General features: G+C 44.8%; 2 protein-coding genes across 6 annotated transcripts in view; both read right to left on the reverse strand.

Moving 5' to 3' along the window:
- LOC147605600 (sucrose nonfermenting 4-like protein) overlaps positions 1-13,578 on the reverse strand; it is a 55,183-nt gene that overhangs the window by 21,741 nt on the left and 19,864 nt on the right. For 3 of the 5 annotated variants that reach the window (XM_086793684.1, XM_086793686.1, XM_086793687.1), the window contains 5 exons: positions 12,682-12,870; positions 12,418-12,567; positions 12,223-12,282; positions 12,023-12,112; positions 11,544-11,663 (listed from right to left, as the gene is read on the reverse strand). In XM_086793684.1, the coding sequence (XP_086649810.1) occupies positions 11,544-11,663; positions 12,023-12,112; positions 12,223-12,282; positions 12,418-12,567; positions 12,682-12,870 (609 nt within the window). Of the gene's footprint in view, positions 1-11,543; positions 11,664-12,022; positions 12,113-12,222; positions 12,325-12,417; positions 12,568-12,681; positions 12,871-13,578 lie in introns of all 5 variants that reach the window. The other 2 variants (XM_086793682.1, XM_086793685.1) reach the window with 1 other exon arrangement.
- On the reverse strand, positions 3,721-4,840 carry LOC147605601 (uncharacterized). The gene has a single exon (XM_086793688.1). The coding sequence runs from the start codon at positions 4,762-4,764 to the stop codon at positions 3,856-3,858; it is 909 nt and encodes a 302-aa protein (XP_086649814.1). The 5' UTR covers positions 4,765-4,840; the 3' UTR covers positions 3,721-3,855.

The following is a 13,578-nucleotide window of genomic DNA, read 5'->3' on the forward strand; positions in this document are numbered from 1 at the left end:
CCGCGAACTGATCCTCATGAAACCAAACTGCCTAATGGATTGAATGAAACACGCAGATGCATCTTCTAATGGCTCCGTAACTACAGCTTGAAAACTACATCACTGAACTTCTAAATTATCTTGAATGGACCCTTCTTCTTCAGAGCTACTTTAGAAGCAACTTCCCCAAACTGCCTAAGCCTCTGCTTCATGATCTTTAAATAAACCCAACCTCCCTCTTTGAGAGTACTATCCAGACGATGCTTGTCAACTCTTGGACATGCTTTGTTTGTGCCTTCCGTATTTCTTCCCGAACCTGTCACAACATTTGGTCCCAGCCACTTGATCTGCACCATAGTTCCTGGTGGAAGTTTCAGGAGCTCAGGTCATCAAACTAATAACTAGGGCATCCAACAAAGGCCTCTGCAACCCGAAACTAGTTTGACTTCTTCTGCTTGCCCCACTGGCACTGGCTAGGACTACTTCAACCGCTCAACCACACAATCTCAGATTATGGCCTCTGAGGCTCCTCCATCAAAGGGTATATGCAACGGATGTCCATGAATCATCCCTCAACACATCATCATATCATGCCCGCAAAGGACTACCTCCTAGACCATGTCAAGTGACGAGTAGTTGCAGCACTAGTGGGGGATAAATCTAAGACGATGTTAGTGTCGTCGTTACTACTCAAACAAACAAACTGGCCTTCTCCTTGTACTTCTCCTTGCCCTTACTATTATGCTTCTTCGTTTTCTTTGGACAGGCCCTTCCAATATGCTTGGTCGAGACGAGAACCCAAAAAGTGACTTCCCAACTCTGACTTGTGTACTCCTAGAAGCTAAGGGCTCTACCCTATCCAAGTAGCCAATACACACGGTGATAAAAAAAGAAAAAAAAGTCCCTAGGCTCTAATATCACCTAAAGAACACTTATGCCTGTGCGATAGGGTTTCAGAGTAGAGATAGAGAAGAGAGCAACAGAATCAGACACACGATACACCCGAGTCCTAAACTATATAAGAGTACATACTATAAAAGAAAGTATTCTCTTACAATAACATACAATGGTCGGTCCATAGTGTGACCTCGACTATATGAGCTGACGCTATAACTATGCCATAAGTCTAGTACTCCAAAGTGGCTGTCACACAGCTTGTCATCCATTGGCGGCATATCAACCATAATCTCACCAACCATGTTAGTGGCATAAGTGCGGAAGCCATCAATGTCCACAACACTAGTTGAGCTCGTGATATATAGATGGCCACACCATGACCTTCCAACATGTTTTGCTAAGTAGAATGTAGGATTAGGATTAATCTCAATTTTTCTTGGCATTAATCGAATCTCTGCATTTGGTCTTGCAATTGTTTGCATGCAAATTAGGTCAAAGCTTAGGTAGGTAAGAGTCTTCTTCAGCATACTTCTTGGACGGCATGGAAGCTTTGATAGAGAAGTTATGGCAAGTGTATGAGATCTGGCAAAAGTTCTACAGACAGGAAAATGAAGACCATAAAGCTTGGTACAAACACGAATGCAAAGAGTGAAATGCCGAGTATTATCAAAGAGATGAAGAACTCACAGCTTAGCTCTCTCAGCAATGAAAAGAATGCTAAGCCCAGTATGAACGAGAGGAACCCCAAGCTCGATGCAAGCAGGTATGCGACGACAACCACCATAGGAAGAAAAAGCACATCAAGCATGGCTTAGACAAGAAGAGAAACACAAAGCCGAAATCAAGAAAAAGACTATGAATGACATGAAGTTCATGTTAGATAGATTGGCGAAGAGAAATCCAAGGTGCAATAGTGGCAACACCAAAGCCTGTAGACAAGGCAAGAAAGTGCATGGTTAGTTAGTACGAAAGGTACGGTACGGTACGGTGCGATAAAATACGGTACTAATTGGTACCTTAAAATTTTTTGAGGTACGGTACGATATTAGTACGTTTTTTTTTAAAAAATACTTCCTAAACTTAAAAATTGTAGACAAGAAGTTACAAAATAGTAGAACCATGAACATAATGTCATCATGCCATTAGAGTACAAAATTGCTACAAAAGGATAGGCCAAAAACTCATGGCATGGGCGACCGCCAACATGCGTACATACATGATACTACATACTACAATACATCATCGATGGGCTAGAAGGAGATAGATGCCCAATGCCTAGAGAGCTATAACATATCAAAAGTCTACATCATCACCAACATCTGCATGATCACTACTAGAGTGTCCATCAAGAGAGTTCTCTGAAGAGGACTCTTCGAAGGTGGACGAGACACTCTGGGGATCATTCTCGCTAAGTAGGTTGCCATCATCATCAAACAAGGGCTCTCTAGGCAGTGGGGTATCATCATGAGGGGGCAATGGAATATCATCATGAAGGCGGGGATTGGAGCTCGAGGATCCCCACCTCACATACGTGAGGAGGCCACCCTTTGCCGATGTCGAAGGCGGAGGCCTATGAACTCGAACTGCTCGGCCCCGTCCATGCTGACTCCTGGTGCTGCGAGTATCTGCTGCCACAAGCTCACTATAGAGCTCCATGAAGATTGCCTCCTCCTCCTCATCAGGTTGTTGATTGACACTTGCAAAGTTTTCACTCCTCAAGGTGAAAGTGTCAACATTGACCTACACATTAAGGCACAAAAGTTAGAGTCTGTACAGTGTACACAAAACTTAAAAGTTATGAGTCATGACAAGTTAGAGTCTAGACTTGTCACTTACTTGCTTGGGACTACCCATACTAAGAATGCCCTGCATCATGCGCAAGTTAGTGCGGCAGTAGACTAACCGCTCCAACTGTCGTGTGCTCAGTCGATTGCGTATCCTCGTGTGTATGAGAGAATAGGAACTCCAGTTCCTCTCACATGCACCCGAAGAACAATCCTGGGCTAGGACCCTTAAGGCTATGGGTTGGAGATGCTCTAGTCCATACCCAAAATTGTCCCACCAAAAAAGGGGCTTCACAAGTGACTCCCTCCTCCAGCAAGTGGGAGACGAAAAGGAGATTTGACCTCTCTGATCAACATAGCAGCCCAACTCCTCTAGAAAGGCATTGTGCTCATCAACTGGCACAGCTCGAAGCATATATGCATCCCGATCTTGTCGAAGCTCCCTATCGGTGCAAACTACTGGAGACTTGTAGGCTGGATGTACCAATGCTGCAAACCCATGGATTGGTTTGTGCATCCACCTCCATCTCTTCTGTGCAATCTCCATGATTTGTGCTTGCTCCTCAGATGTAATGTCTGTGCAAGCCTCCAACTCCACAAGGGCAGCTCTAAAGAAGTGGACAAGAAGGCCCATGGTGGACCCCTCGCAATCTGTCATCCGCAAGAGCCTATAGAATGGAGTCATAGCAATGACAATTGCTCGGACTCTAGCCCAAAATCTCTCCTCTAGGCAAACGCGTTGCATGGCTTTGGCCTCTTCAGTGACGTGCTCATCCCAATCGTTCCACATGGTGGAAACAACTGTCTGGCGAAGGGCGGGCCTCACATCGTATAGACGCTCCAAAACCAGCCACATGTAGGCAAAGCGGGTGGCCGATGGCTTCTTCAAGTCAAGCTTGCTATGCTCACGAAACATAGCAAGCACCTTCACCTTTAGCATGAAGAAGTTGACAATAGATGTAGCTTGTTGCACAATCCTCTTCACCCAGCCGAGCTTCGCCACATCCTCCATGAGTAAGTCAATGCAATGACTCGCACATGGAGTCCACACAATGGTGGGGAATTCCTCCTCAAGCAAGCGGCCCATGCGTCGACAATTTGATGCATTGTCGGTGATGACTTGCACCACGTTTTGAGCCCCAACCTACATGGTAGATAAATCATATGAGTTGAGGGCTTTGCACAAATGACAAAATCAGCCACACTTAAGTAAAATAATGCTTACCTCTATGATCGCTTGCCTAATATGGCGGTAGATGAAACTCCCGGTTGTCTTTCTCCCCCTTCTCCCGGTGTCAACCGCACGCAAGAAGTATGTGCCAAGCGGGCAAGACACAAGGATGTTGATAATGCCACGCTTCCTTTGATCACTCCATCCATCTGTGAGAATAGAACATCCATACTTCGTCCATGCGGCTCGAATCGGGTCAAGGGCTCGATCAATTCTCTCCTTCTCTTCATCAATCTTCCTTGTGCGCATAGCCGTGTAAGAGACCCCCGTCCACCCCTCACATGGGCCCACATTTGCAATCGCCGTCACCATCTTCTTCCATTGCTCCTTTTGGAGTACATTGAAGGCAAGATTGCATTCAATAATGGTGCGAGCAATCTCTATCTCCGCAAGGCGTTGCCGCTCCTTAAGGAATGCAACCGAACCTCTCACACTACCCGTGACTTGGTGGAGAGGAGGTTGCACCCCTTCACGCTCCACCACCCTTTGCCTTTTGCCCGGTGCGGAGGCGGACCGTGCATCCGTGGAAGTGGCAGTGGAGGATACACCAATGAAAGAGCCGGTGGCCGCTTCATCATGTGCCGATGGTGGTGCCGGTGGTGGTGCCGGTGCGCGTGTTGATGATGCTCCTCTACTTGAATTTGAGCCGCGGCTCATCTTCCACGAAATGTCATCGGCAATGCTTTGCGGAATCTCCTTGCATGGGGCCACTTGCCCCCCAATCTTCGAAAGGTGTTGGAGAAGCCTTGTTGTTCCACTAGTGTATGACTTGCCGCAATATCGGCATGTCCAATGATGGGAGTTGGACTTCTTGGTGTCCTTCTCCACATTGAGGCAATGCAAATCAAAAGCCTCATGCTTCTCCCGAGGCATGATGGATAAGAGAAGGGCTGAAGTGGAGTAGAGGAGAGAGCGTAGAGAAGATGAAGTATGGGAAGAGCTTGGAGGAAGAGAACTTGGAGTAGAGGCTCAAGTGGGTTGGAAGGAGCTTGGAGGAGGGTGGAGGAGGGTGGAGGAGAGGCTTGGAGTAGGGCTTGGTGCTTGAAGCTTGCTTGGAGTAGATGGAGGAGAGGCTTGGTCCTTGAGGCTTTTATAGAAGGACTCAAGAGAGATGAAGGCAAACGACCAAAAAAAACGGGCAGAAAACGGCTAGAAAAACGGGCAGAAAACGGGCAGAAAACGGCTACTTCCAACGGACAGAAACGGCTACTTCCAACGGGCAGAAACAGGCGATTTTCGTACCTAATCGTACGGATACGTACGGTACCGTACGGTACGATTCGTACGTACGAATCTGTCCGTACGACGTACGGAACTAAGCCTGAGAAAGTGGAGGGTTCACCCAAGGTTGAAGCATAGCAAGAGGGAGTTTCCAAGGATGCCTGAGAGCTTCCATACCCGGAAGTGGCACAAGAGACCCGTTTCCCTGAGTATGGAATGTAGATTAGTGGAAGATCTCAAAGATGAAGTGCTGATGTTGATGGCCCTAGAGTCAGAGGCCCACACAAGATTCAATCTCTACAAACCAGCAATTGCCCAACCAAGTAGTTGTTGGGTCGGGGAGGATACCTCCAGCACAACCCTAATGCACACACACCAAGATAGAAACACAGGAGGGAGAGAGAGAGTGTGAGGCACTGGAAAGTGTGTACTTGATAATTATAAGATATGCAAGTACAAGTACAATATAACCTAGGACTAAGTGCCCAACACACATAAGTGTGTTCACACGGGAAAAAACCTATGTCTAGTCATACGGAAAAAATGCCCATGAGTAGGTCTGTTAACACTAGAACTTCCCGGAGGACTAGATGGTCAACAAACCTCCCTAAAGTGAACAGTGTGAACGGAAACAGGGTGTAGCAGACTACCCTGGTAGCAGTTGTAAGCTCAAAGCTTTGCGGAAAGCTTCAAACTTTTCCCTTGAAAGAGGCTTTGTAAACCCATCTGCTACATTGGCATGTGTAGGCACATAAGCCAAGTCAATCTGTCTTGCATGGTGCCTTTCCCTGACATAATGATAGTGAACCTCAATATGCTTTGTGCGGGCATGAAAAACTGGATTTCGTGCAACTACCAAAGCACTCTGACTGGCAGTATAAATGGTGGTAGGAGACTGCTATCCAACACCAAGATCGGCTAATAGGTGTCGTAGCCAAACACATTCCACAGTAGCTGTAAATGCTGCCCTGTATTCAACTTCACAACTAGAAGTGGCCAATGTAGGCTGCTTCTTACTGAGCCATGAAATGCATAAGTCACCAAGAAGAAAACAGTTACCACTGGTTGACACCCTTGTGTCATGGCATCCTGCCCAATCATTGTCTGTGTATGCCTGCAAGCATAATGTAGAAGATGTGCCATAGAATAAGGCAAAGTTTGATGTGCCTTTACGATATTTGAAAACACGTTCACATGCTTGCCAATGCATAGTGCTTGGACAATGCATGAACTTGCTCAACTAGGAGACAACATATTGAATATCCAAACGAGTAGAGCATAAGTAAATGAGGCATCCACAGCCTGTTGATAGGTAGCAACATCAAATGGCTCTCTAGCATGCTCAAGTGACAGCTTTAAACTTGCTTCCATAGGAGTGGAAACAGACTTACAATCTGACATTTGAAAACGCTCAAGGAGTTGCTCAACATATCTCTTTTTTGACATGGCATAATACCCCCCTCAACTAAGACAAACTATATGCCCAAGTAGTAATGCAAATGCCCCATATCTGTGACATCAAATGCATGCAATAAATCAGCTTTGAAAGCTGAAATATCACCCTCTTCAGGGCCAGTAATGAGCATGTCATCAACATAAAGAAAGAGGACGAGTACATTGTCCCCAATGTGGCTGACATAAAGTGTACTCTCAGCTGAACTGTTCTGAAACCCTTTGGCAATCAAGTATGCATGAATCTTTTGGTACCAAGCACGAGGAGCCTGCTTCAGGACATATAGTGCTTTATGTAAGGAGCATACCTTGTGTTCTGCACCCTTTTGAACAAAGCCACGAGATACATACACTTTCTCCTGTAAATCACCATTCAAGAAGGCAATTTTGACACCCAATTGATGTACATGCCATTCTCTTTGTGCAGCCAATGCTATAACTGTACATATGGTGGTCATATGTGAAGTGGGAGCAAAAGTCTCCTCGTAGTCAATGCCCTCAATGAAGTCTAACTCCGACTGCATGGCTGCAACCCAATTGTCATCCTCCAATGCATCAACATGAGAAAGAGGCTCCTCATTACATGCAGTGGCAACAAGAGCTGTATGTACTAAATGTGCATGACGAGAGGCAGCACGTGTTCGACCTGGCATAAAAGAAGACTGTTTGCTAGCATTTGATTGCCTTTGCATCAAGTTTATGTCTTTGTTGTGTGGGCACATGCACATATGCCAAACACCCAAAGACTCTCATATGAGTCACCACTAGAATCCTGCCATTCCATGCCTCATAGTAGGCAGTCATAGATTTCAAGGCTTTGATGGGGCAACGGCTAAGCACATAATTTGCACACATAACCGCTTCAAACCAAAACTTACTAGGCAGATCCTTGCTCTTGAGCATGCAACGTGCCATCTCCATAAGTGTAAGATTACGTCTCTCTGCAAGTCCATTCTGCTGAGGAGTGTAAGAGGTAGTACACTGATGAGGAAATATCATGTAACTGCATGTAAGATGTGAACTCATTTGACAAATATTCCCCCCCCCCCCCCCCCCTCGATCTGACACAATGTGACAAGCTTGTGTCCACAAGCATTTTCAGCCATGGGACGGAAATCTTTGAAAGCTGCAAATGCACCTGACTTCACCTTCAAACCATACACCCGACAGAAACGAGTGTAATACAGATGTCCTCCAAAAGATGGAGCCCTCATAGGGCCACAAAGATCACTATGAATGAGCTGTAATGGGCAGACAGCCCTCATAGTACCATCTGTAGGAAAGGAATTCTTGTGCATCTTTCCAAGAATGCATCCCACACATACATGCTTGACTGGAACCTGCATAGGAGGAAGCTTATGCACCATATTTTGCTTCTACAAATGTACAAGAGATGGGAAATTCAAGTGACCAAACCAAGCATGCCATAACTCAGTGTCACTCAACACACGTGAAGTGGAAGCAACCATAGCATCATGAGAGTGTGTACTCCTGTCACACATATCAAGCTTATACAAGCCACTGCCCAATGCCCCAGAAAGTGCAAGAGAATCTGTGTCTCTTCCGTCATACACTAAGCAACAATGGTCCGAGAATTGAACTTTAAACCCAGATAATGCAAGAGTTGAAACAGAGATAAGATTCTTCTTAATGTCTAGCACATACAAAGTGTCACAGAGAGTAAAACTGTCTCCATTACAAGCTGTTACCTCCACACTGCCTTTAATGGCATAAGAGGCATCATTGGCACACATGACTATGCCACCTCGAGGAGAATCCTGGAATGTAGCAAATAATGACCTGCATGAAGTGATGTGCTTAGAAGCACCATTGTCAAAGTACCAATCACCAGTTGAAATAGACATACAAGATGCAGGCAAACTCCATGTGACAACCAATGCATATCCCTCATGGGCAAAGTTGGCCTCTTCCTTAGAGTCCATTGTAGCATCCAAGCCCTGCTGCTTCTTCTTCTTCTCACTCTCAATCCTCTTTCTGCACTCATCAATAAGATGACCAAGCTTCCTACAGTAGTTGCATCTCTTCTTCTTCTTGGTGTCACTCTCCTTGGAGGAGATAGAATCTGAATGGACTGGTGGTTTGTCCTTAAGCTTACCACTGGATGAAGCCCCAAATTTACCTTTACGATGATCAAAGGCGTCGAACACCTGATCCGCAAAAAGCATATATATACCTAAATGAATCCAGGAACATGCCCAAATTGACCTTTTAGGAACGTGCATGTTATATACTCATGGTAGTCAACCCACAAGACTGTATAACTATCAACTCCATTATGCATAGTATGGACTAGATACTATGACATCCATCAGTGCCCAATAGTGGGTGTAGAACTCTGTATCAAGATATGCTCTCACACACACACACACACACACACACATCATAGCATATATTCACACAAAGCCCTTCGTACTGAGTTTCTATCAAACCTCCGGAGATGTAGGGCAGACTCAGTCATAATGAAGACTAGCACTAAGGGAAGTAGCAAATAGAAAGAATTAGTACAGCAAATAAGTAGTTGATAGGACAAATGCACTGCTAAAGATAGAAAGAATAGGCACAATATCAACTGGCCGTAACTCGAACGAAAACTTCACAATGTGAAATCTGCACTGAGACTACTCTTCCTACAATAAGAGAGCCACTAACTCATCGAAGGTGTACAAATTCAGATTACCCTTCATGAGTAGACGAAGAGTGGTAGCAAAGCCCTCGTAGGACTCCGGCAACCCCATAAGTACAATAGATACAAGTGAACTATCTGGAATGATCTCATCAATGTTGATGAGCTGCTCCCTAAGATCCTTGATGCGAGTGAGATATTTGCCCATAGAATCACCCTCATCCATATGCTCAATATCAATCTTCTTTCGAAGATAGATACTGAGCCTCGTTGCAAACCTGATACAACAAAGCAAGTACATCCCATGCACCTTTTGCAGAAGTGCATGAACAGATATGTGGTATAACTTGCCTCTTGCAAGAGAGGGCAATCAATGCATGAGCCGGAGCATTCTTTGCATCCCACCTAAGTTGTTCCAGTGTAGGTGGCAAGGGTGTTGAAGTGACATCACCACCTGAAGATACAGCATCACCTGCATCCACAACCTATGCTGCTGCTGTAACAGGAGCATGGGTTTGGGTTCTGTTCCAGAACATACACCCACAAATTCTTGGCAACCAATACATGTTTCATCATGTATGCCCACATAGGATAGTTGGTGCCATCCAACTTATCCTCAACTGGAATCATGCCAAATACATCATTGCCTGCCATTTCAACCTGCAAAAGATACTCTATCCCACACCAAATGCACATATCCACTACACTTCAAGTGTCCTGGTATTGATTGTACCCAATAGGCACAAATAGCTCTCTGATTTGTATGACCTGCAAATGTATAAAAATGGCAAGTGTAGGGATACATGATTTACAAGTGAGTGTACTACCAAATCCGATGCAGAAAAACCCCCAAATGTCAAATCTGCCAAGTAGAAGCCACCAATGGTCCAATTCCGAGCCCAATGTCGAATAGCAAGCCTCCAATGCGAAAAGCCCCAAATTAATTGTTCGATTTGGTGCTGCAGGAGACCAATTTTTTGAAAAGCCCCAAACCGGGCAAAATCCTCAAATTTCCAAACAATTTCCAATGAAATCCCTGTCAATGTGGATCCAATGCTTGCAAATGGTGCACCCAATTTCAGAGAAAAGGAAAATGTGCTCAGAGTGAAGAGGTATGGTGAAGCAGGTGGGCACTTGGGTACAGCGAGTCCAGTAGGTGGACAATTGTACGACGGGACGGCAGTACGGGCTGCTGTACGGACAGGTATGGATAGGTGAAATCAGCCGAGAGCTGAATGGACAGATGCGGCAGAGCGAGGCTAACACACGGCTAATGTCAAATCTGATTTTCGGTTTGGTCGTATAGCTCAAAATTAGGGTTTTCTGAAAACGCCTCCAGAATCAGATTCGCAATGGTCTAATGAGTCCCATGTATGATGCACAATTGAACAATTGGCCAACCAGCCAACCCTTGCAGCCAACTACCCCTTTAGCCACTGACTGCATAAAGGGCAAGTCAAGAGTCGTTTGTAGATCATTCAAAGTCTGCCAAGCCAAGGCTTCTAGATCATCAGATTTGCAGAATTCTTTTGCATTTATCATTAAATTTATTAATGCACAGCCAGAGGACAGCACGCCTTGCATCGCAGGGTTGATATGCCCAGATGTATCCAAGAGATCTTAGTGTAGACCAATGTATATCAAGGAACTCAATTTATAAATTCATGTTTTGGCAATATCAGTAGCTTAGGCCTGCATGATTTTCTCTATTGTGTGTTTTGGTTAGAAGGAATTAGCAGTAATCTCAATTTTTCTTACATTAATCAGATCACGCTTTGTCAGTCATGTCGCACTCTACAATACTTGCTGTGCAACCAACAAGTACCTGAGGGACTGGCCCAATGACTTCCATGATACCATTGTGGCAATCCAGTCCCCCACTGCAAGACCTCTCTGACCAGTCAATGAGAGAAAGTACATCTTGCAGGGGGGTGAAACAGCTCCTGATTCACCAATGCTCTTTGAGGATAAGACCTGATAACCAGTGCTGCTTCGTGGCCTCACAAATGGAGCTGAGTTCGACGCCCAAGATGGGCCAAGTAAACAAAAAAGGGACAGCCCATGGGCAAAAGATGCTGTGGGATCTCTCCAAGTTCACTGCCCGAGGTCCTACTATAGTTGGGCCAGAGGTCGTTTCTTCCGGATCCAGTTACCAACAGGATCTGCAGGAAAATATAGCTGCCAGCCAACTCTAGCTTACGCAATCCAAAGTCCCCTACAAGGAACACTTAACACCAACCACGTCACCAACTGTTTCATGAACTAAAAAAAACGTCCCATTGCACTTGGCAAGTGAAATACAGCATAGCCAACAAAACTAGAAAGTAACACTTACATAATGAAGGGGGTGTCTTCTTTGCATATTATCTGTGAGCCTTATCTTCTCGTCTTTCCAAGCCGCTATGGTGTGCGTTTCCAATTCCTCCTCTGACAAAATTTCCCTCTGGCTCCCAATCTATGGAAGAGAGTAAAAACACTATCATGTATTGCAATATGCAATGGTAAAAATTTACCTTCAAACACATGTTCCATGTGAAATACACGAATAAAGTAAATGCTTTGAAACAGGCAAATTATAGTTACAAACTACAGTTGCTTGTTTCATATAGTGTGAATCTACACTTTATGTCCTAAACTGAACAAGGGGTAGCTACAAGTACAGTACAGAACTACGCCAGCAGTTCAGCAGTTGTAACAGCCCCTTTTGAACACTCCAACCTCAGAGGTCAGCAACCCATCAGTTGCAACTTATAGTAGACCTTGTCTATAGCTAAAAAACTCAGTGTGCAGTGAGAAAAGCCAGCTCAAGTTTACCTGCATCAGGATTGCTATGAAGTCCGATGCCGTCAGCATCCCCACAAACTGCTGCCGATCAGAATCCCATAAGGGAGCCAATGGGATTCCCTGCATCTAAAAATCTTTGTCAGAGAAACAAGTTTTTATCTCTTGCTATGAATGTTTCATTTATCTAAACAGCAATGGAGGACTCTTTCACATATAAAGAAACAGATAACCTGCTCATAAAGCACATGAAATGCCTGCTTAATTGGCAAAGAGATGTCAAGCACCACCACCTGTCCAAAACTCATCTTTTTTGTGTCAATTAGGGCACCACGCTGCCAAAGCAGTGCAGTTAGTCTTCCAACACCTTGTGTGTAAAATAGCTTTTATTGGGCCAAATTTTTCGTGATAGTGGAATGCTAGATTACCTTCCCAGAGTCAGGCAGTATTTCATATGCCGTATGGCTTGTCAAAAAGTTATCAATGAGATGCCGTGATGAATCAACGTCTGCTACTGAAATATTCTGGATGCCTTCCAATGGCAGCTCATGGGGCTGGGAGAACCCTGTCATAGAAACCTAGAATCACAAGAAACCACAAACCTCTCCATTAAATAGTGTATTTCTTACTGTATTGCAGACAAATTCAACGTTTGACCCCCTACCACCGATGCACGACAATCAAATGCATACCCTTTCTATGAGCATATCACGGTCCTCAACATCCATGCTCCCTCCAAATACTGGCCCTTCTACACCCTGTGACCCTAACCCACCTTCCAGTTCCCTGACTAGTAAACAATTGTTGTGATTGCCAGCAGAATCTGTCACGAAAGGCTGCTGCTCATCGTGACTCCACTTGCTATCCACCATAAATTTGAACTGCCCATCAGATACAAATGCACTTTAGTAACTACATAGAACCACACAATCTTACCAAAAAAAAAAAACTCATTCATCTAATTGAAACCCAAGCTCCTTGAAAGACCAAGCGTTTCCAAATTCCAATGTAATAGAAGCCACTGCTACAGTATTGGTGAAAAATGATCAGACAGTATTGCATGGTGTTGGGCCGAGCCCTTCCGATGTTCTATGTAATTACCCCTACCTCTAGGCTCCATGCACATAGACTGACACTCAAGTTGTCATAGCAGGTAAAATTACCCCCTTAAAACAACAATCCTTAGTCCCGCTTAAGTCTAGACAACAATCCATCTCGAGCCTACAACTTAAGCATTCAGCTTCAACCTAACAGCAAGATTTGCTACGCCTACATGTAAGAAGACAATAGGCACGTAGAGTGCAAACCTCCTGACACAAAAGATGAAGAGCACATGCTTACATTCCTAGAGGCAATGTTACAGGTGTTGCAGATCTTTTCTTCAGTAAATCACGGCCTAGAAGGCAAGACTTTCCATATTCATGATCAGTTGACTGACTCAACAGCCAGCAATCAGTGCATGACAACACAAGACAGACTAGTCCATACCCTCGCAAGCAACCGGTTGATGGGAACTGAAGCTTTCAAAGCACTGGGGACAAAAAGGTCCATAGGAAACCATTTCCTAGCAATGAAATAAGAGGGGCTCG

This window comes from Cibotium barometz, chromosome 59, assembly GCF_041138505.1.
Source record: "Cibotium barometz isolate CiBa-2024 chromosome 59, ASM4113850v1, whole genome shotgun sequence".
Classification (NCBI taxonomy): Eukaryota; Viridiplantae; Streptophyta; class Polypodiopsida; order Cyatheales; family Cibotiaceae; genus Cibotium; species Cibotium barometz.